The following is a 23,935-nucleotide window of genomic DNA, read 5'->3' on the forward strand; positions in this document are numbered from 1 at the left end:
GTTCATTTACACATCCTACCAACATTGTTATGATACAGAGCTGGTTGAAAATCTGCAAAGTTGAAACATTTTGAAAGTGGTATCTCCACTTTTGTGGTCACGTCTTGTCTCTTTTGTTGACTTACTTGGAGATAAATTGCTACAAAAAGCTTCTAGAGTTGGCATGGCACTGTAATCTTTGTTTACAGTATGTCCCTGCATACCGGTAATCTCCTTTATCCTTGATAATGTTACTTATGCTAAAGATGTTTAATTGTTACAGTGTGTGGACAAATCAGCAAACCTAGTGTTCTGCACAGCTGTTTATACAGCATGTCACATGCAAAATGCAGGGTTTGAAATTAGCACCATCCACTAGGCAAATGCTGGTAAAGATTTACTTCACTCACCAGCCTAAAAACAAAGATAATCTGTTGAGTGGCTGGTAGAGTTTTGAATCCACCAGCTACAGTGGCAGGTGGATGAAAAAGTGAATTTCCAACCCTGATAAAATGTACAATTCATTACTGCTGAAGGAACTCACAGGCTCACTTGGTGCTGACTCATCAACTGAGCTGTCCTTCTTATCAGTATTTGGGGATTTTATTAGCACAGGACACCAGAGGACCAAGTGAGTGTCAGAGTATCAGAGAGCACTGATCAGACCAGCAGTTCCTCAGCAATACAATCACACATAAAGTTAATAGTAGTAGAGTTGCAGCTTCTCCCCTGGGATATTGTACACACACAGTCTACCATGTCCTCCTACAGAGCCAAATATTTTGGCTCTCCTTGCAAACCCAGCAATCTCCCTTTGTTACAAATCATAGTGAAGTCAGCTTTAACACAAGGCAGTTTGATTTGTACTGCACATTTCATATATGGCATAATTTAAAGTGCTTTACTGAAGACAAAGGGACGACTTTTTTCTGTTTCCTCTGTGAAAAGTTGTGGATGGTACCAATGGAACCGTTCCGTACTGTCCCCATTTTTGGTCCCCCCTCTGTTGGGGTACCGAGCACACAGATCTGGTACTAAAAGGTGGAGCTGTGAACACTGCAGTCTGGTCAATAGCGGATGGTCACTCTGTTCAGGGCTGAGTTGTGGCTGGTTTTGAGGCTCATGTAGCCACTGTTCATACCGTGGAGAGTTTTAATAGACTGTACAGTAACTATAAAATGAAAGGATGTTTTGCTGCCTCTTGGAGCAGCCGCAGTCGGAGAAAAAGATAACTTAATTCACTGGGCCGACTGCCGGAAACTTTTAAGGTGGAACATTAACTTGTTATATTACTCAATGCATGAGTTGCAGAAGTGAATCCATCAACACACCCTAAATTTCTGTGACAACTTTGACCGTTACTTTAGTTTTTATATGGCATACACTTTTATAGATGAGTGGATCTTAAAGACGTTCCTGTGGGCTCCGGCAACACATAACCCCTGAGCTTGCCTTAGAAGGCTTAAATCCACAAACCCACACATTTTTGAATATCCCATGGAGAGAGACTCTCACTGCAGCCTGTTTTATTTGGTTCTGAAAATGTCAGCGTGCAGCCTCGTTCTGTGGACGATAAATGGGGTGCAGACTTCCATCTGTGTCACCGGTAATGAGGAAATACAGTGAATAACAACAACCCTGCCTACGTGAAAGAGTACTGTTTGCCATGGAAACGCTAGGGTCTAGGTACCACGTCTGAAGGGTTACTTTTGGTTCCTAAAGTACCATAAAAAGTGTTTGGTGGAAACGGGTGTAAAGTTTGTAGTGTTGGCCAAGCAGTGTTGTGGCAAACACCATGCTCATAACTTTTTGGCCCTTCTGCAGGGTCATCCATGCCGAGCAGTCAGAAACTGCAACCATGTCTCTTTAGAGGTTGTTAGCCGATGCTGAACTTAAATGATACCCTCCTATGTCCTCCACTGATTAGCATTATCAAATAGAGGTTAATTTCTGACATGCTCAGGTCTCTCCAGGGTATTTAGCCTAATACATTAAATTGCTCTTTTTTATGAATTCAGTTCTTGTCTGACAGCCACAGCTCCACTTCTAACCACAGCTGCATGAATACTGTATGCTGTATAAATTGAACAGAGACAGAATATTGGTGCTTGAGAATTAGGTAGAGTATTCAGATGTCCATTGCAACACGTTCTTTTCCTTCGCACTGTGCAGAACTTCATGTTGTTATCTTTATCATGGCAGAATGTCTTCATGTCTCCGTGCCAAATTCAAGGATATTTACTGTGCTTAGTGATTCAGAATATTCTGATTAAAGGTTTAATGAAATATATTGATAATAACACCACAAGTATTGCTGAAGGTCTCCTTCACCTCATCCTCACTTCAGCATTTCTATCAACACCTCACGATTCAGAGAGTCAGTAAGCACAGGCCATCACCTCGCTTCTAACACTCAGTCATGCAGTAAACAACAATCTGATGTCACGGTGCGGTCAAGTAGCTGCTAAATCCCAGCACGTTGATTGACATGCACAGTAGAAGTGCGTGTCATCTCAGCCATGGTGTTTTTGTGTTGTTTTTTAATTAAGAGCATCAGGCAGTGGCCTCCAAAGAAAGACACATGAGTTAAATCTAAAAGGAATCACCCAGAGGAAGCAACCTGTGGAGGATGTATTTAAAATTAATTAAATGTAATCCTCTTGTAGATAATTTCTCACTAGCCGAAGGCCAGAGTCCAACTGCCAGCTGACATTAATGACGATATTTCTCATGAAGAGTAGAGGCCCACAGCAAGAGGCAGATCCATCAGCTTACTAGCTGACCTTCGTTTAATGAGAGAGAGGGAGAGGAAGGGAGGGCGAGATGGAAAACTGTGGAAGTTAGTACAGGAGGGTAATCGCTGCTGTCTGTCTGTCCTCATATGCTCTCTGTAGTTTAGGGGACTGAGGTCACCTTAAATGCTCTAATTTGAGGACTGCAGTGGTTGGTGGTTGGAGTGGTTGTGTGTACGACATGCAGGTGCTGGACACTGATGATGCACTGTATCTCTAAAATAAATTAAGCTGCTATCTTTGTCTTGGGTTTCTTTGTCAGTTATTATTCCTGGCGTCATTTCCCTCACTGTTACTTGCACACTCTACCTTCCAGTCTGAAGTTGGCATTTGCTGGCAGCATCATATTCCCACAGCCTCTAGCAACATGCCATATTTGATTTTGTCAGTGTACTGAAGCTTTTAGCATAAGCACTTGCACTTTGCATGGATTGTGTAAGTAGAAAATAACTTAATTCCCAGCTGCTCTGATAAAGCTGATCAGGGCCCAGAAGCTGTACTATGCAAGTGTGAATGGATGTGACTGTGTATAATGTCCAATTACTGTATGTAAAGCAGCAGCAGGTTCTTGGTAAATGCACAAGATGAAACAGCAATGTTTTTCTCTTCTTGCCATGCAGGTGGGAAGGAGAACAAGATGCCGATCCTCATCTCCAAGATTTTTAAGGGCCTGGCTGCTGACCAGACCGAGGCGCTTTATGTTGGCGACGCCATATTGTCTGTCAATGGTTTTGACTTACGGGAGGCCACACACGACGAGGCTGTGCAAGCGCTGAAGAAAACTGGCAAAGAAGTCATCCTTGAAGGTAAGATATTTGTCATTCAGAAAAAAAAAGGAAACCCCAAAACTGATTCAGTCTTTCTGTCTTTGTATTCTTTCCATTTTGTCTGCGCTTCCACAGAGTGTCAGAAAACTAGGAGTTAAATCTGAGACACACTTGCAAAATATGTCACTTCTATCTGTGTTGCGTGACAAAGCAGTGCTTCATATGTCTTTAACAATGTAATCCTCAGAGTGGGACAGAACAAAAATCTTATCTTTCACGAAAAAGGAGCACTTCCCTGTCTACGCTCCACGGCTCCAAATAGACACATAGATGGAAACGATGGGAACTTTTGATACCTTGATATGTTTTTCCTCCATTTCTCCAGCACTTTACTTGATTTTCCCTTAAGGGCCATATATGATGAGCTGAGAGAGACAATCTGTTAAGTCAGAACTTTGATCAGACTTCCTCGGAAACATCAAAATAATGAGTAGAACTGAAACAGCAAGAGGAAACCAAAGGCTCAAATTGTGCGAATATTGTTGTGGCTCACACCTCTGAGCGTCTCAGCATGCTAATGAGCAGTCTTTCCGACCATCAAACACTGTTGACACCGATAGAAAGTTCTTTGTTGCCGTTCGCGTCAGAACTGAGCGCTGTGGAGAACTTATAAGGTGAGACCTGCTGTGCATAGGAGGGTTTGCAGTGGAGTCAGCAGGTATTTTCAGGTGTTTTTTTTCCTTCTCACTTGCTGTTATTTAACTCACATGAGCTCTGGCAGCTCATGTACTGCATCTCTGTCCTTTTTCGGTCTAGTTTAGTCACTCACTGGATGTGTTTATGCATATTTGCCTAAAAGCGCCGGCCTGCCAGCAGGTGTGAGACAACATGGCTAATCTGAGATGTGATCTTTAGCTGTGAGGACACAAGAAAGGGATTTAAAAATCAATCTTTCTTCTTGCCAACTGATTGCATCACAGGAATTCTGCAACTCCCACCAAGCTGACTTAAAGTCACTGGGCTGAATTGGAAATTCGCTCGCTACAAATGCACAGAGCGTCTAAAGGCACGAGTTTGAGTGATGTTTAATAGAGGACGTTACCACTCAAAAAGAATATGTTTCCATCAGGAATCATAAAAGTCGACGCTTTGTTGTTTTGCTTTTATTATTCTGTCTATTGATCTGTATATTCTCTGTGTCAAAGTCTGTGTTTTGAGAGAGAGCTCACCCACAGAGGCAAAACAGAGGCTAACAGTGATATTCAGTGATGTGAGTCGAGCTGTCACTTGGTGCTCTCAACGTATACTTTCAGATGAAAACCTAGTATGTCCATAAAGTGTTTTCAGGAACTATTAAAAAGCAACCTCTATAACATGTCTTTATATTCTTCTAATAAACTGAAATAAGAACAACTCATTAAATCCGACATAAAGTTTCCGCTTAAGAGAATACATTTAAGAAAGCAACAGTAAGAGCGGAGTTGCCAGTTTTCCATGTGACAGCATTTCTGTGGGTTAGCTCGCACTGTGGGCCAGCCAGCGTCAGTAACTTCAGTCAGCGGAGCAGATACAGCTGGAGCTACAGCCAGGGGAAATCATTGCAAATCCCCCTGCCTTACTTGTCCACAGTCAGGCAGAAAAGTGTTGATATCAGACGGCTCAACCAGCGCTGCTCTGTGATCCGTCATGTCAGGAATCATTTCATGGGTTTCCCTTCCCCCTGAGGACCTGATAGAGGAGTGAAGAGACGAAAGAGGCTTGGAGGCTCACTGAGGGGAGAGGGTTGAGTGTGTGTGTTTGTGTTTGTGAGTATTTATTTGATGTCCTGCGATTCGTTTGCTTGTGTCTGCCTGTCTGACCTGGAGATTGCAGGACTCCAGGACGCGTATCTGTTGCGAGAGGCTTTGGAGTATTTTCAGGGAATAGAGGAAATAAAGAATGAAAGTTTTTGGTCAACACTTGAGGGCTATGAGCTTTCCAGCTGCAGTCTTTAAGATTCAGATTTTTCTCTTCCAAGACTATTTGTGCATCATGAAAATACTTGTGAATACATATGACACGAAGTTCAAGTACAATGTTTATTTTGGTTTTGGCATTTTATCAAGATAGTCAGAAACAAACTCCTTCTTGGCACCACTACAGTGTTAAAGGTCAGGGTTACAGTCTTTCTTACATGTGCACAGCAACAAACAAGCCACCACCGCTGTGCTCAAGGCACTTTTCATCGCTCTGTGAATCTCATAACACAGACGGCCTTGACTGAGATCAAGGAGAAGCTGCCTCCATCACATTCAAATATCTGGAATATGGCAACAGTAATACTCGAATCTGTCAGATAATTACTTTCACAACATTTAAGGCAGCTACATAGGAAGCCTGATTGACATTCTGCGCTTGTGGCAGGATTTGTTCCTTTTTGACTCTTGGATGTCAAGAAGAAGAATTATTTGATCACCCGTGTTCAACAGATTTGCGCTCACTTAGATTAGCACAATTTTGATTGTTGCAGCAGCACATGCGAGGGATTAATGCTGAGCTCTGCCTCGTACCTGAAGCAGTATAATCAAGGTGAAGAGGGTTTTTAAGGTTAACATGTATTTCTTTTAGTCTGGAGCTAAAAGGTTATATTCAAAATTGTTAACATGCATAAGATTAAAATGTCAGGAAAGAAAGAAAATTGCTTCTAAAATTGGTTTTGAAAAGAGTTAAGGGTTTCCGGCTGTGCAGATGTGGCACATGCAGGAACCTAGGCCTGTCACAGTAGTTTCTTCTGTTGGATATATTGTCCCAGACTAGTAATAATAAACAATATTATTGGCATTTTAAACCATTTTATGCCACTGCTATATTGATTATTTAAGAGCATAGTGATGCAAGGGTACTCTTTCAAAGAGCAATGAACTTTTAAAGATGATTTTTTGCGGGGTATTTCGCCTTTATTAGACAGCACAGACAGATCACATGCAGCACAGTGTTAATTTTGGCAGCTATTTTCAATTTAGTCTTTGTCTGTAGACGAAAATAGTTAGTTTTAGGCTGCTTTCAGACCTAGAGTTGTCTTGCTTTGGTCCGAATCAGGGACTAATTCTGTTGCAAAGTTGCATAATTACCTAGAGTTGGTTCGTGTTCTCATGGCAGCATTTACAAGAGGACCAGATCAAATACCTTGTGTGAGAAAGCTGCTCTTGATTGGTCAGAATTTCCATGCAGGAAAAATCCAGGAAGTAAACAAAACGTTGAAGAAGAGTACACTTGCAAGATAAATGTGACACTTTCTAATGTCACAATGGAGGGACAACTACGCAGGTTGATTTTAGCGCTGCTCATCGTGGACTATATTGCTGTCATTGTTCATTTTAGTCAAACCATACAGTTTGAAAACGAGGCGCGACTCCAACTAGAAAACAATGTTTTGATGCATTGGATGTGCTGAATGTGCATATTAAGGCAGTGCAGGAGGAGGTGCACGTTAATATTGTGACTGCAGTTGGTTCGGATCGAGGTCGGAACACGTTCTCACCACGAACAAACTGCACCAGAGTTCGTTTGTAACCGAGACCACCTCTTCAAGAAGGTCTCAGTCCAGTTCTTTTGGTGTGTGATTGTGGTGTTCAACCCTACCCAAATAAACCGTACTTAGGGGGCAACTTGGTTTGACTGAGCCAAACCAAACAGGGCAGGTGTGAAAGCACCATAAGTCACATTTTAGTTCATTTATCCTTTATAGTTTTAGTCTACTTTTAGTTGACGACAACATCAGACTTTTAGTTAATGTTCCCCAGTTTTAGTTGACAAAAGTCATGACATTTTAGTCAGCTTCAGTCAGTACTTTTAATCAAAAATATTTTTTTCTCTTTAAACTAATTCAGTTAGGCTAATACAGGTATCAAAAATTGGAATCAAGGTGACAGGTTGTATCAAGTGTTGAAATTTCCTGATTTTTTTTTACAGCTACAAATAATTTCTACATATTTACAAACTTGCATTTTACTAGCAGAGTTTGTGACAAGTTTAAAGAATGATTTACCAGCCCACACTGATCATCATTTAAAAAAGCTCAACATGGCTCTATTTATGGTCTTAAAAACTTTGAGACCTTAAAAAACTACTTGTAGACAACTAGACAACTTGGATTTGTACCCAAGTTCACTGTATCTCTGACTTATCGATCTCACTGTTTAGAAGCAGCAGAATAACTTTTTTCTTCAACATGTTAGTCTGGAGGTTTAAACTCATCTTCTTAGAGAGTCAGTGGTTACAACTGGACCTTCAGCTCAGTCAGAGAAAACTCAGCTGAATTCAGACTGTTTACTTAGAGCTCAGCTACACTCACAGATAACCTGCCTGTCATACAGCCATCAAACCATAAACCTTCTCTAAACAGTCTGGATCTGAGTGAGTCTTGTGAGGATCAACAGATGAGAAGACCAGCGGCTGGAGGCTGCTCCCTGTGCTGTGGTTCAGTGGCTAACAAGCTGAGCTAGCTGCTGACAACACTGCTGTAACTAACAGACTCCACAAATCCATTTAGCGGCTCCACCATCCACTGCCAGACACACGGCACCAGGCATGACGTTTTTGTGTAGGCCGACATGGAATTTAGTGTAGCTCTGGTTCCCTCATCAAAAAGCCAATAGGATTTTGGTTTTTGGGTTATTGCAAATAAACATTTATGATACTTACATATGTTGTTCTGCAAGATAAGCTTTACAAATAAACATCACTATTATGAGTTTTGATGCCTAAATGCAGTCGCCAGAATTGAAAAGGCCAACTTTAGGCTAAAAACGAATTACCAGACAGTCACATGACTAGTCTCATTTAGGCACTTGTTAGAAAGCATTTTTTAATGTACATAAAAGTTTCAGAATTTAAGAGTGATTGATGCTTGATTCAAATACTGGTTTTCTAGGGTTGTATGATATTGGATTTTTTGCCGATATCGATATGCCAATATACAGTATATCAATGGTTCGGCCGATAACCGATACAGATATCAATATACCCACTTTTCCCCCACTTAATAGTAGTGATCATCAAGTCTTTTCTGCGGAATTAACATAATATTATGCATGCGTACTCTTATCGTGATGGCCTGCCAGCAGATGGAGACATGAAATATAATACTATTCAATGTATGTCATATTCATTTATCATGCTAAATTTTTAAAAAAGCATGTTGGCCGATTTTGGCCAATGACGCGCCGATATAATCGTGCATCCCTAGTATTTACTGACCTATTTAATGTTGTAGAACAAGACGTGAAATGCTCTTAAGCTCGTGTTAACCACAGACCTTGTTTCAGGCATCTAACGAAAAACTCATTAAAAAAAAGAACACACTGACTTCGAGATGAGGGAACCAGGAGTGCTAAACTGCTAACCCATTTCGTGGTTTTAGGACACATTCCGGGAGCACTCTATTTACCACTGAATTGACCTATGGCTAAGCCACGCCCCCCTCCACTCACTTGGACAAACTATCAACATTCAGTGACCGGCGCTATGGCAGGTGTCACAGTACATGGCTTTTCACAGGAGGAAATTGATGATTTTTAGTGACATAACGATCAGATGTCATTGAGAAGTAACCAAAAGTGCCTAAACTACGCACTGGAGGGATATATTAATCATTTTATTGTTGAGAAGGTCGATGAAAAGCTTCAATTACAAGCCAAAATTTACAGGTCACAGTGTAACATTACGCTTGTGAACCGCATCTCGTTGCTGTCACCATCAAAGACAACAAGTTAAAGTGCCTCTGAAGTTAAGGTTTTTGGCTCAGAATATGAGAAAAGGATAACGGCCTTTTTACCATCTTTACCAAGAGTGTCTCTCCGTTAGTTTGGTGCTACAGTATTTACACTGAATCATTCAGCATAACGTTTGCCAAACTTTGTTCTCTCTGCGATTACAGATAAGTTAATGAAGCTAAGCTCCAGAAGTTAACGTTAGCTTAACTAGAGCCCTTTGGACAACAGCTAACAATGATGAACAATCACCAAAGTACAAAACTAGAACAAAATAGGCGAATGAACTCCCAGCAAACAAGGTGACATGATGAACAACGCAGCTAGGAGCTAACGTTAGGCTAACTTTATCTAATGTTAGCTAGAGATGTTAAAAATAACTTTATATTTCTTTCCAGCAAAGTGACAATATGTTGCCTCAAACATGATGTTGACTTACCCTAGAGCAGATGAAGACATCTTTGTTAATTTTTTTCACGTTGAGTTGATGTTGTGATCTAACGTTACCACACAACTTTATCCAAAGGAGACACTTTTCTCGGTTGAGATGTGGTTTAAAGTGTAAAAAATACACCGTCTCTCAGGATACCTTGTGTCGGTGTTGCATGTACCCCATGCACACCATTTGAACATTTTTAAACTTCAAATCTCTGAAAAAGCTCATAAAACCGAACAAAACTGACTTTCTGTAATGTATTTCAATCAGTGGCGATTGCTCTAAGACTGCAAGGGAAGCTCAGCTTCCCCTAAAATGTCAAAAAATAAGTGGTCAAATATGTACTGTTGTGTTTACATTTCATTGACTAAATATGCGCTAGAATGCGTTCAACTTTTGTTCAGAATCAGCTACTTATCACAGGTCACTGACGTGACTTTCTTCTCATTGTTTCCCGTAGTGTCACAGTGCATTAAACAGTGTCGAAGCTCAGCGTCCGAAGACTTCAGTGGGGAAGCATAGAGTGGGTTGTTCCACTGCAGTGAAACTAGACAGTCATTGGATAAATGCTCGGTTTTTCAAGTTTCATTCCGTTGTTCCGAGTTGATCTGGAGACTTTTCCAATCCTCTTAGTGACTTTTTCTTTGTTAAAAACAACTAGCGACAAATCTAGCATCTTTTTCTGGTGTTATTGGAGACTGTACTCGTGTTTGGAGACTCTGACTTCTGTCGCTCTGCAGTTACTGTCCCCAACGAGCAGCGGGTGCTGCTGTGAGCCGCTCCACCGTCCCAAAGCACTCTCAGGCGGTCACACTAGCCTCGCGGAGCAGCTCCAGAGGGTAGAATTTACGTATAAATAAACACACACATTTTATGATGTAGGCCAAAAATGAGCTTCCCCTCCTTGAAAGACCAGCAGCCACCATTGATTTCAATGGAAGTCCAGGCAGAGAATGTTCCAGTATATGGGAATGCACTGTGATTGGCTCATCGCGTTTGAGGGCGGGACTTAGCCATAGGTCAATTACAGCTCAAAACTTGCACTAACTGCTAATGCTCCTCCGGTGTTAGTGTTTTGCAGGCAAATCATGTTTAAAATCTTTTATCATTGTGTTCTCTTCTGCCCTAATTTGGCTGTCCGATAGCGCACCACTAACATTTTAGTCCCGACTCATCAAGGACAACAAAACATACACTTTTTGTAGTTTTTATTATCAAAGATCTACTTTTGGTTCGTCAGCATCTCATCTTCGTCATGGAAAAAGGTTGTTGATGAACATTTTTAGTCATAGTTTTTATTAACAAAATTATTCAGCAAAAGTGGCTGGTAGGACTTGAACCCAGGAGGCTAAGGACTCAGACTATATGGGAGCACATGCTCTACCAGGTGAACTACCAGGATGCCCCGACAATGAGCTTTTAGCTAAACCAGAAATGAAAGTAAAATGTGTTGTAGTATAATTTTTCTCTGTCCATTCACCTTAGGCGCTGTGTCAAAGTCTTATAATGGTAGGGAAAATTCTTGCTGTTTATTCTGGCATCATATTGGCAAAGACTTTGGTGACATTGTTATGTGAACAAACACATATGATAATAATAATAATGTACAACATATGGACATGATCTGGATTATTTTCACTGACCTCAATAAGTCGATAACGAAATTATCATGACAGCCCAACTGGAAATACTTTCAGCATTGTTCACTTCATAGATTTTTAATAAATCATCTGATTTTAATGTCCCACACAGTTGCTTAGCAGCCAACAGCAGAAGGAAAGGGCAGCACTGGGCAGCTCCCAGGTGTGAGTATGGATATGCGTAAAAATCTTCCGCCTCCTGCTTTTCCACAAATAAGAATTTGTGCATCGTCAATCCATTTGTTTGAAAGAAAAAATAGGCTTTGTATGCGTTTCAAATAGATGTCCTCTGGTCCTCTCTCTGTGTGCTCCTGTCACACCTTACATCAAAATGGTGATGAATAATCAATGTGAGTCTGTGAGAGAGAGGAAGAGTAAACACCTGAGAGGGTCAGATAAATATAACTGACCAGATGAAACCATGTGTCCACAGCTGCCTTAATTTCCTCCCAGTGGCATTTACAGCCCGACTGTGTGTGTTTATGTATGGGGTGTGTGAGCACATGTGCTGCATGTGTGTGTCTGTGTGGGTGTGTTTCAATAGAGAGCAGTCTGCTGCATCTTCAAGTATGTTTGTGTGTGTGTGGTTGTCTCCTTGTGTGTATGTGTCAGGTCACCTCGACATTTTCCTCAGTCACACTTTATTATCACACCTGAATGTACCATTATAGTAGAGTCACAGATTAATACGGGTTAGGTCATAATAAACTGGGAGATTTATTTATCAATTCTGTGAAACGTGTGAGAACATCATGAAACAATTAAACATGGCTTTACGGAGCAAAAATGAACCAATGTGAGATGAAATGGAAATGGGGACAGAAATAAAAATGACTGCAGACATATATGAAGCAGTTCCACAGGGAGAGACAGGACAAGCTACAGTGTGTAGCACTGGTCTCTGACCTGGCCCACTGTGTCTCTACCCTATTTTAATTTGGATTCTACTCTCGCTGAAAATGCATCCATCATTGCCACCAGCCTGCCAGCAAAGGCGAGGCATGACCCGCCACTGTATGAAGAAACCATGGAATAAGTAAAGTGTGTGTATATGTGTGAAAGAAAGGGGTTGGGGGTAGGGATAGTTCATTTGGGAAGCTTTTCCCTGGGCAATCAAGGGCTGATGGAAAAGCACACACACAAAGTATACCACACATACTATACATACTTACACACACGGTGTAAAGCAGAGAGGAAGGATAAATGGGCTGCAAAGGACAGGTCAGGACACTGAGGTGAGTGTGAACGTGGGGGGCAGATTGAGTGTGTGCATGCCTAGGGAGCAGGTATGTGTCTGTGTATACGTGCAAGTGCTGTTCATGTGTCCTAGGAGTCGGTGTGCTGGTACACCATGTTTCGTAGCACGGGAAGAATGTAACACTCGAACGATTGAGATGGTGAGGCTGATTGTGAGACCCATCGTCTGGATGAGTGGCTGTGCAGAGCTGTTGTACAACTGCTTGATTCAAATACTGGTTACTGGTGGCATACTTGACCCTGTGGGGAGGGAGTCACCAGAGGCCCAATACAATATTATCAGGATACTTAAGTGTGATTTTAAATATGTTGCAGTATGCTGATTGTTGCAATATATAGTGATTCATTACTTTTTTTCAACTGTAAAATATGTCACGGAAGGAAAACTTTACCAACATCTGCTTTATCTAGTAAGATAAAAAGTTTTCAGTCTGTCCAGTTCACTTTTATTGCAGCAAATTGTATCTAGTTGACTTAAAAAGCAATAGATTTTTTTTATTAAGTAGGCCACCAAAGGTTTAACTTTTACTTGTAATATTAATAGTTTGTATTAAAACAAATCAATAATTGGCATCTGTGTATCGTATTTTACTGTATTTAATTAGGTATTTTATGCAGTGTATACTTTAATGATTGTAGTGCTCATGTCACCTGCCCCAGAGACTACGGTTGAAAATTAGCCAACCTGGCTAAACCGGCATATTTACAGTAATGTTTATTAATGTGCATTGTCTCTGTATTTTAAACCAATAAACTAAACTAGTCTTCCGACCACTCAAACCTTCATGTTACACTCACATACTGGTAGCCAAGGTTACCATACAAGGTCACACACCAATGGAACAGCCATTGAGAGCAAATTTGGGTTCGGTATCTTGTCCAAGGATACTTCAACATGCTGGCTGGAGGAGCTGGGGATCGAACAGCTGATCTTCCAATTAGTGGACAACCCGCTCTACCTCTGAGCCACAACCACCCTGGGTCAGCATTTCCTCCTCCTTTGCTGGTCATTTTGGCTTCACTTAAAAAGAAAAAAAAAAAGCTCATAAAAAGCTAAGTCGTCATCAGATGATAGCTGATGGGTTCGGAGATTACATTTCGGCCAATTTCATTTCTGCTTCCCCACATGGACTGTTTACCTCCCATTAAAATTTGATCATTCAATACTATCTTGGACTACAAACCAGAACACTATTGATACCAAATTCTTGTCCTATTGCCAACGGATTCTGCATACTTATGCAGATATCTGTTTATGGAGATTACTATACCGGATATCTGCTCACTACACCGGATCTCCAGAAATATTGGCTGTTGCCCCCAAAGGCTTATCGTCATCAGACCAATAGTTGAGGGGTTTTGAGATTGCTAGCTTAGTGGCTAAAGGCCTGGGTATGTTCATAATGAACTATTTTGTGCAACATGTTGTCAAATCATATCTAAATGCAAAGGTGCCATCATTTTGAGAGATGAGATAGGGATTGAAATAGGGATACCAGTGCACACACAGTCTCATTAGTCTCATTCATGGTGTCTGTTCACACAAAAAGTACTAGTAGGAAGTAGTTAAATAAAGGTTGTCAGTTTCAAATTGTTGCCAGACGCAGCCCGTCAATTCTGACTTCAGAAATGGGTAGCGGTAGAGGGTTTTAGAGACTGTTTGGTGATCTCGAAAGCATCATTTTAAGCACAGTGACTTTAAGGTTGAAGGCCTTGGTGGAGGTCTGTGCTCTCTGATGGCTCATCTAGTTGTGTTTGTTTTGTACTATTGTAGCATGTGGGGAGTTCCTCCCTCTTGGCACCTAAAAAGACTGAAACATACCATAAACAAGCGTGAATCTGCAGTAGCTGCGACCTCCATGCAAAACTGTCGCCTCCAAATTTTGTCGACAGACCCATGGACAGACCAAATACTCAACCAACCGACAGAGCAAACTATAGAGCTGCAGGTGGCAGTTAAAAAGTACATTTTGGCTCTTTTCTACCAAGAAGGTTTGAGGGTCTTGTTCCATGTAGTTAGGTCCAATTTTGTACTTGATGAGGGTGTGAGTGCTTAATGTCAACCTGAATTTCAATAGAATTTACTCGGACATCCAGGGGGACATAATTTCCTGCGTGTCTGTGCATATATGTGTGTGTGCACAAGAGAGCATGAGGGACAGAGTCACGGGGAGAGAATTTCCTCTTGCCAAGACATTTCTGGACACTGCCGGTCCTTTCTGCCTTGCCCTTTTCATTAAGGTAGTTGTGCTCAGGCTCAGTGCGCACACACACATGGATTAAGTAGGCTTAGTTATGGAAGCTCCATGGTTGCAGTCTTCCCCTCGTCGAGAACTTCTTTTCGCAGGACATGTCTTGTTATTAGCTGTATCAAGTCTCCTGATTTCTGTTATTCCCACCGGGCTGTTGGCCAATGTGTAAGCATGAACTATTGATCAACACTGTGCAAAGTTCATAGTGTTCGGGAAAAGTATGTCACGTTCAAAGCCAAAAAACAACAATGTGCAGGTTTTAAAAGAATATCATTTACATGTTTTGGCTCATTGCAGCTTGCATCACGATTGAGCAAAACATCAAACATCTGACAAATGTGTCAACAGAAACTTTTGCTTGATTACCTCTTTGTTTCAAGCTGTGTTTTAAGATAGATTAGGGTTAGGGTTCATGAATATCTGAGTTTGGAGCTCCTCTCTAACTACTAAACTAATGGCCAGTGAAGGAGGAAGTTGGACAGAGTAGCACACTCAAATCCTAGATGTGTGATTTTTATTTTTAAACTCATAAATACACTTTTTTTTTTGGTCACATTTTGCCTCCATCAGGAGAAGTAAAACACCTGTGATCCTGTGTGACACACAACAGGTGATTCAAATCAAAGAGCTCACATGGCAATCAGCATGAACATAGACTAAGAGGCCGTTTACACGTTACCAGCTATTTTCATAAACGGACATTTCACCGTCTCCGTTTTCAAAAAGATCTTCGTTTACACTTACCTGTGTATATATACACAACAGCATGCCAAACCTGTAGGTGGCAGTGTAACGAGAAGCTCAAGCCTTCCATGTATCCATTGTCACCATAGCAACATAGGTCGCACTTTTGACACAGGCGCAAGTTACGGCGCATACTGTGACGTCAGCTGCCTCTAACTCCCGTTTATCTCGTTTATCTAGTTTACATGCAAACGCGCAACCGGAGTTTTCCAAAATCTCCACTCTGGTTGGAGTTTTTAGAAAGCCTCGTTTTCAGAGGAGAAATCTCTGTTTGCGTGTAAACGAAGGGCACAAACGAAGGAAGATGTCTCCGTTTATCAAAATCACCGTGTACGTGTAAACGGCCTCCTAGAGTACACAGAAAAGTAAACCAGCAAAGGCAAGCTCCCAAAACAGTCTGCTCAGTTTGAACGTTTGCGTCCACTTGTTTTCCTACTTTGATGTTTCATGTGTGACTTTCTTCTTTGCTGATTCCTAGATTGTGGACATATGGACATGGAATTACCTCTCTGTGTGATCCGTTTCTTTGTTCATGTTGATTGCACAGGGATTTGAAACACCTGTTCCACACACAATATATACCACTCAGAATGGCTTGTCTGGTTTCTTCCAATCCTAAAGAAAGCAGTAGAAACACAGATGCCCAGAACTCAGTTATGAGCGCGCAGCACTTTCTTTCAAAGGCGATAATCATTAGCAGCAGGCTCTGTTGAGCTACGGCCATGTGTTGCCGGGCTGTGTAGATCATGCAGATTCACGCTGGCTACATTTTGAAGTTTTATTACAGCTCTTAATATGAAGTCCCAGCGGGCACAGCGGTTACACTTTTGATTGTATTTAATAAGTGTGACTACATTGACACCATCATTCGTCTGAAAAGTGCATTAACGCTCCTTTTAAAACACTCAGAATGTGAAAATTCAATATGCACAAGTAGGAGTGTGTTTCAGAAGTGCCCGAGGTGAGATTAGATTTGAAGAGGTTCATTTGTGTCAGTGATGAGTATTAGCTGAAGGATGCTTTGTCAGCGTTCTCAACAAGATCTAACCCCCGAACCTAATCTCTCTACTTCTGATACATGTGCACAACTCATGCTTTTGTCTGCATCAAATAATTCAACCACATTTGTATTGCATGCGTGCATACATACAAGTTGTGTGATCTTTAACTGCCATCCCCCCCCCTCCCCCCCCGTTGAACAGCTCATATCACCCACTTGGTGGTTTTGGTTATGTATGTAGTCACTTAAGATCATGTTCATAATGTCACATTAATATAGTCTGGGTTATTAATACGGGGACGGGACAGGCGGTCCTTCAGAGGGCTGAGGAGTGCAGACTAGCTACATTTTGCTTTGAGAGCGAAAAACCGTATTTCATATCTACAAATCAAGCTCTTCAAGGGCATGTGTGAATATAGCCCCCTTAAAAGAAGATACATACCATATATTCTTTTTAAGCAAGGCCAGCAGAGATATATACTCCAGCTTTATCTTCCTGCACTGATTCAAGTCTGGTTAAGTGAGTGATTTATGGAATATAATGACTTTGGGGAGTCAAGTTTAAAGCTCCTCATAGGGACACAAAGTGCTGCCGGCTAAGACTGTCTGTACCGCTCATTCTTTGTCTAAAATTCATTCTGTACAAGTTCAGGTTCTGTTACAGAAGCAGCAGAAGCCTCTGGCACTTCACACATATAATCTGTAAATAGACCGTGCTCGTGGATGCAAGCGCATTCTCTTGCATATGAATTTGCATGCTACTTTCCACCTGTGCTGCCGATTCAAAGGGTGGCCCCAGTGTCTCTTATTGAGCCGTGCCATGCAAGTAGCCAGGGAGGCAAGTGAGATTTTCTTAATTCACAGTTTCCAGTTGCAAATTCTCAGGTGGTGTCTTTTGAGCCAAGCTGCCTCAGCCCAGTCAGAGATGTGAGAGTTGGTGTTTCTGTGCAGCGGTTAATCTATTCATCTGGTGGGTGGCAGCAACAACTCCCTCTGGTTTGGAGTGTTTTTTTTTCCAGTAGCTCTTTTGTTTGACTGCCTTGTGTCCTTCAACTCTCCAGGAGTTCATACCCCCTATCTGAGAATAGCCAGCAAAACAAGTTTGCTTCACTGGGAAATAGCAGGGCTTGGATTTATAAAGGCGCCTTTTACACTGTGCAGTATGGAGCGATCTGTGATGGAAGTTGACAAATCGTGAGAGAAATGTGGTAAATTTTTTGGTCAACAATCCAACAGTTGTTAAGTGAACAGTTTGCCTCTGTTCTCATGTACTTATTTTTTCTAGTCGTATTGTAGTGCTACAAATTCTTCAAATTGTTATTGAATATTCAAAGACAGCTTGCAACCAAGATTTTATTAGACCCATCTCACCAGTGTTTCCCACAGAAATCAGGGATGCACCGACTGATATTTACCTTGTTGATGCAAATAAGATGACATTCACTGATGGCAGCAACCGATGTTTTTTTGTTGTGTCACATCACTTTTGTGCAGGCTAAAAGCAGGGCTTGAAACCAACAGCCACAAACTTAAAGTAATGAGCAGGTACAAGAAGAATACAATGACTGACATCTGGATGTGAAGAGGAGTGGGCTTTTGATCAGCTCGTCCTGGGCTCTGGATAAGGTGACTGGAGGTGAATGGGGTTGAGGTAGGCACGGTTACTCCAACTAAAATGACAGCTGACAGGAGCAGAGAGAACAGATTTAAAGTTTGGCAGCAGCAACATGAATGACTGAAGGAGATCATGGCAAAGTTTAATTGGCCAACTGGGAGGGAACACCCAGTCAGCTGATTGGTGCAAGTGGTGGGAGTGGGATAGAGAGAGAATTGTGAGTGGATATAACAAAGAAAGTATTCCTGATTGAATTTATGCTAAGCTTCATGATGCATTCAAGCTCTCTTCAGTAAAAATGAGTATTTGTTGCAGGTAAATTATCTCACATCTCATGATGTGTTCAGTGTACGCTTGTAAAATGTTGTTTTTGGTGAGAAACTTGAATAAATAGTTGTTTGAAGGTGAAATCTGTTTGTTTTCACAGCATTATAAAATATAAGAGAGGGAATTATGATATTATATACAGTAAAAAGGTTTTGAAGTTATTTTTTTCAAAATGTGACAGGTTATATTAAAGGTAGTTTCATGAATTTGTATGATTGAATTTGTGCTTATTCAAAGGTAGTGTAATGAAGGGCTTAATTATTTTAAAACATTTTGTGTCCCTGGCACAAAAGAGGAATAAAAAACACAACATATACAAAATTAACAACAATATAAAGCAAAATTAACAACAGTATAAAGCACCAATATCGGTACCAGCTATGGGCTGAATTGTTGTTTTAAACAACAGTATCGGCCGAGAATTTTCAAAATAGGTGCTGAGTTTGCAACTGGTTTCATTAAGTTGTAAGGAAAAGCAAAAACACCAAAATGAAAACACTATTTTTCTGCGGCAGATGCTGATATTGTCCACTAATAAATGAATGTGTGGGAAACCCTGCATACGAAAAACTGAACTGAAAAACACTGATTATTGTCACACAGGCTGAAAGCACCTACAAACACTGTGAGATCTGTTATCTTTGGGACGAGAATCCTGTCCTTTTCCTCTTCTGAGGACCTGCAGGATTAGTAAATTTCTCACACTGCCCCCAACACTGCCTGGATAGCTTGTCATGCTAGATTGCTACAGTCACTGGGCCTTTGTTGAAATGGCTCAGTCTGCTGTTCTTTGTCACATTCCTGCTTTGCTGACTTCCACTGCCATCTACTAAAATGTGTCTTTAAAAAAACGTGCAAAACAGTGTCCATCAGACAGTGTTGCAGCGATAGCTGCTGCAGATAAAACCATTTCAATCATGACTGGAAACCAATTTAAAGTTGTGTATTGGACATACCCTTTTTCCCCATCTTTTTCTCAATTTGACCTGCCAGTCAAATTTAATTGCTAGTTGAAGTACTGTACATCTGCATGTGGCAACATTCCAGTGTGGACCATGTGAAATCAGACATGGATGTTTTGCTGATGAGCTCACGCACAATTAATAAAAACATGGTAAACTTGACTCATGTGAGCAGATTCTTAATGAGAATTTGCTGCTCAGAATTCAGACTTTTGGGATGTCAGTGAAGGTATAAAATGTATGAACCCAACCAGTGTTGACGCTGAAACTGCACAGCTCTGCCAATGACATGCATGTACTTTATCACCTAATTAAAACTTTCTGGCTCCCGCTCCTGTGACAGTATAATTATTACTTAGGAAAAAACCTCCCCTCGTATCCTGACTGAATCCCTCAGCCACATTCCTCCAGTTTCTTACTACCTGCTGGATCTTTGTTCTCAAGGCTAAGTTTGCTCTCTCCTCTTCAGCTCTGATAGATAGAGACTTATTTAACAGTAGAAAGGCGGTTCTCTTAATTTCAGATGTATCATTATCTGGATATAGAATTGTTTTGTGGAGCAGTTCAGGGCAGAGTGCAGGGTCGTGTAGTCTAATTGGCAGCTAAAGAAATTCTATTCAGTGAGGTATTTCAGTTAACCTTCACTGATCCAGGGGAGTCTCATTCAGAGATTTTTGCATGGCATGAATGAAGAAGTCTGTGAAACTGAAGAATGAGTGATATTCGTGAAAAAGAATTCAGAGTTGTCTGTACAGTTTCCAGTGTGCTGTAGCTGACGGAAAAATAGCTCGCCACTTCTTTCCTGCTTATATTTCACCACCCAACCCGCAAGCAGTCATAAAGGGATACTTCGCCGATTTCCAAGAGAGAGCTGCCCCCTCTCACTCTCTCTCTCAGATCTCAGATCAAACTGTAAAAGTAGGCAGTGCTGATGAAATATGAACCAAGATTTTGTTACTGTATGGCCTATTTCTCGCCTTAAATGTCTTCAGAAACACATTTTAGTGCACTGTTTAGCTGTAATATGAGAATTTATGACCAGGAGGTGGGCGCCATAGTGTTTCTTGTATTGTTAAATTGTAAGCTGAAAAACTAAAAACCCAGTTCAGACCGAAGATGTGCGACGAGACTAAACCGTTTTGGAACGTTGCAGAGAAAAGTTGTGGCGGTGTAAACTAGCCTTGTGAGCTTGACTCAAGCCAGCTGATGGTGTCACCTGTCAGTTGATCAAATCGCTGGCAGCTGGTTTTAGAACGTAAGCCTGGTCACCTGTTTCTGCAGCCTGCAGCTTGTTAAGTCTGCTGGTCAAGTCAAAATGACCCCAGACGGTGTGTTTGCTTGCTGCGGCAGGTGCTCCGTCTCCACTGAGCCCTCTGTTTCCGTCCGACGGTGGGTCGCTGCTGCTGCTCGCTGTATATGCTGATGCCCCGCCCACATGCACATTCTCATTGACTGATTAATTGGCGCTGTTTTTGATATTTTTGCACCGTATTTATCATGAATACAGTCCATCTGATGCTCATTTTATGTTTTTTTGCAGTTTCATCACTACTTCAAATGCAATTGTATCTCACTATCACTATCCTCATTCACATTTTAAGAAGCTACAAATTATATTCAGCCACAAAATAAACCTGAAAAGCTGGAAATCAGAACAGAAGTACAGAGAGCTGTTGCATAGAGATGATACACCATTTCATTTTGTTGCATTGGTGTGGACTGTCAGGTTTTTCAGAAAGTTGCAGAGTGGTGCATTGCAAGAAGCTGCATCTTTCAACTCGTCTCATTGTGAATCTGGGCTTTAGGAGCGAAGTGGGCAACACAGTAACAGAATCTTGGCTCATATTTAATCAGCACTGCTTAGTTTTGCTGTTGGATCTAAAATGTTTTTGGAAACATCATTTATCTTCCAGCTTAACTGCACTTTGAGATCGTTTGTTACTAACCCGTTGCCATATTGTGTCCTGTAACAGGCAAGCTCACCCACCAGGTGGAACGTTTATTGGTCCGGTGCGGCCCAGTGCATTCTGGTAGTTTTAGTTTTTCTACTTGAGCAAAAACGAAAGCCACAGCTCTTTTTCTCAGTTTTCCCTGATCAAGTAGCACCAATTTTAAAAGTAGTTGCATCCCTCTACTGCACAGACGGCCTAGTTTTATGAAAAGGCCATCTCTCCAGCAGTCAAACACTTCTTTAAAGACACACTCATGGCTCATGTGGTTCCATGTGCTTTCTTTACACTGGCCTAGATGCATTGATATTGTGCCCTTTTCCTGGTTGAAAAACCTTCAGTTATTTAAGATTTGTGCATAAGCACCACATCTGGGTCTTCCCAGGACATAAGATGTGTGCTGTTTCTGACAATGCATTTGGCACCTTTTAGAGAAATATGTCCCACCCCACTGGTGCTCCAATTCTTTAAGGTAAACAATCACAAATATAGCCATCGCTCAGGAAAGTCAGACTTTTAACTTTGTTGCTGCAGGTTGTTTGGATTAATCCACAGCAGTAGCACGTATTGAATATTGTATCATGTCAGAATAGTTTCTGTTCTCTGGCTTCTGTTATAGTGTTTGTGTATGGTGACAAAGAGTGTTAGCACATTAATGTAAACGCTTTGTTTCCATGATAAGAAAATGAATATAAATTCCTTTTTGCAGTGTTGCAAATATGCTGCCACTATACATTACTCTCTTAAAATTTCAGATAGAAACAGCCGAAATGGAGCAACAAAGTCAATTTACAATGTGTGCATTTGAATCAAATTGCCATGGGATGTAGTCAGTTAAGCATTCCTGTCCACACTGCATATCGTCTCCTGCCGTCTGTATGTTGTGCAGGAGAAGGGATGCACTGTATTTACTGTGTTTCTGCCCTGAATGTCTCTGTATCCCTGCTGTGAAACCTCTCACCCTGTGGACACAAAGCTCGGTTCCTTTTCCGTCAGAGCTGCTGGCCCGTGATGACATTGCGCTTAGACTCAGCGAGGGGATGGATTAACCCGCAAAATAACATAGCTTTATTAAATCACAACTCTCCCTCAGACCCTCTCTCCCTCCGTGGCGTCAAGTTTGCTTAACAGGCCCCATCTGAACCCTGCTGCCCTGGTCCGGGGCCCCTGATAAATTGGTGTCCTAGTCTTTGTGCCACTCTCTCACTTCATTACAGGCTCAGGCTCCACTGAACCATCTCACAGTATTGTGCAGCATGTGCATGTAGGGGATGGAGGAGGAGGGGTAATAGGAATGGGAGGGTGTGTATGGTATGCAGCCACAAATTAACAGATAGTAAAAAAGATGAATGAGTTTTTCAACATTTTAAAAACTGCTGAGGTACCAGCCAGCGTGAATTTGTTTAACTTATACATATATACATTTGCATCACTATATTGTCTATATATTATGCATCATTCTACTCGCACAGCAAGTTACCACTTTGAATCACACTGAGCAAATGTACATGAACCTATAAATGGAAAATTGAGTTTCTTTGCATTTCAAGCAGCAAACGGATCTCCAGACGCAAAATTAAAAAAAAATTGGACAGTAAAGTGGAAATGTCTGCCACTCAACCTCCCTTTCACTCTGTTCTTGTCCTCTGCCAGATCCTGCTCAAGTTTCCTTCACTTTCACTTTGTTGAATTAGGATAATTAACTCTCCTGACACACTATGCAAAGTAATCAAATCTGTGCTCTGGCAGTATGTGAATTAGTTTAAAAGTCTGATTCGGTAGACTCTACCCTCTCTCTCACCCGCACTCTCACTCTCATACCATACCTTACACACACCCCCAGCTTGGCATTTGTCCATGATTTTAATGAGATGGGCTATAGGAACAATGATCTTATCTAAATCATTCAGAACAGGGGAAATCTTCTCCAGCTGACTGACAGTGCCAGTAAGAGACACGCATTAATCAGCGAAACACAGTGGGCACATAAACCTGACGTTTATTAACTGTAAATGATCTCAGAGAGATCTCTGAAAGGAGGCATGGACGTATACTTTTTATTTGCACATGTACACACATGCCTCGAAACAGACAAACACCACCCCAGGGTTTGGTACGTATGAGTAGGAAACCATGCATTTCTTTGCACTATACTGACAAACTTGATTTATAAGATTACCCTAAAGGCCTTTGCACACTGATTCCGCTTTTTTCAGATGCATTTTTTAATTTGTCATCTGAAATAAAATTGTTACGCACAGAAACCTTACACACTGACTCTTTTTGTTGGTTGTGAAAATTTGCAGTATGTGACAAAATACAAGACACATTTCCTCCTTTGCTTCTCTATCTGGACGTCACCACTCCGTCCCTGTCTTTCATTTGGCACCGCAGCTGCATGAAGGGGCGGAGCTGTCCTCCCTCTCTGTCCTCCACATTCTGTGAGCCGTCCACCTTCTTCTCCT

General features: G+C 41.4%; 1 protein-coding gene across 1 annotated transcript in view; it reads left to right on the forward strand.

Annotated features, from left to right (window-relative positions):
* Window positions 1–23,935, forward strand: part of snta1 (syntrophin, alpha 1) — a 55,087-nt gene that overhangs the window by 8,352 nt on the left and 22,800 nt on the right. Inside the window, exon 2 of the mRNA XM_049587802.1 lies at window positions 3,392–3,577. Coding sequence (XP_049443759.1) covers window positions 3,392–3,577 — 186 coding nt within the window. The remainder of the gene's footprint in view (window positions 1–3,391; window positions 3,578–23,935) is intronic.

This window comes from Epinephelus fuscoguttatus, linkage group LG1, assembly GCF_011397635.1.
Source record: "Epinephelus fuscoguttatus linkage group LG1, E.fuscoguttatus.final_Chr_v1".
NCBI lineage: Eukaryota > Metazoa > Chordata > Actinopteri > Perciformes > Serranidae > Epinephelus > Epinephelus fuscoguttatus.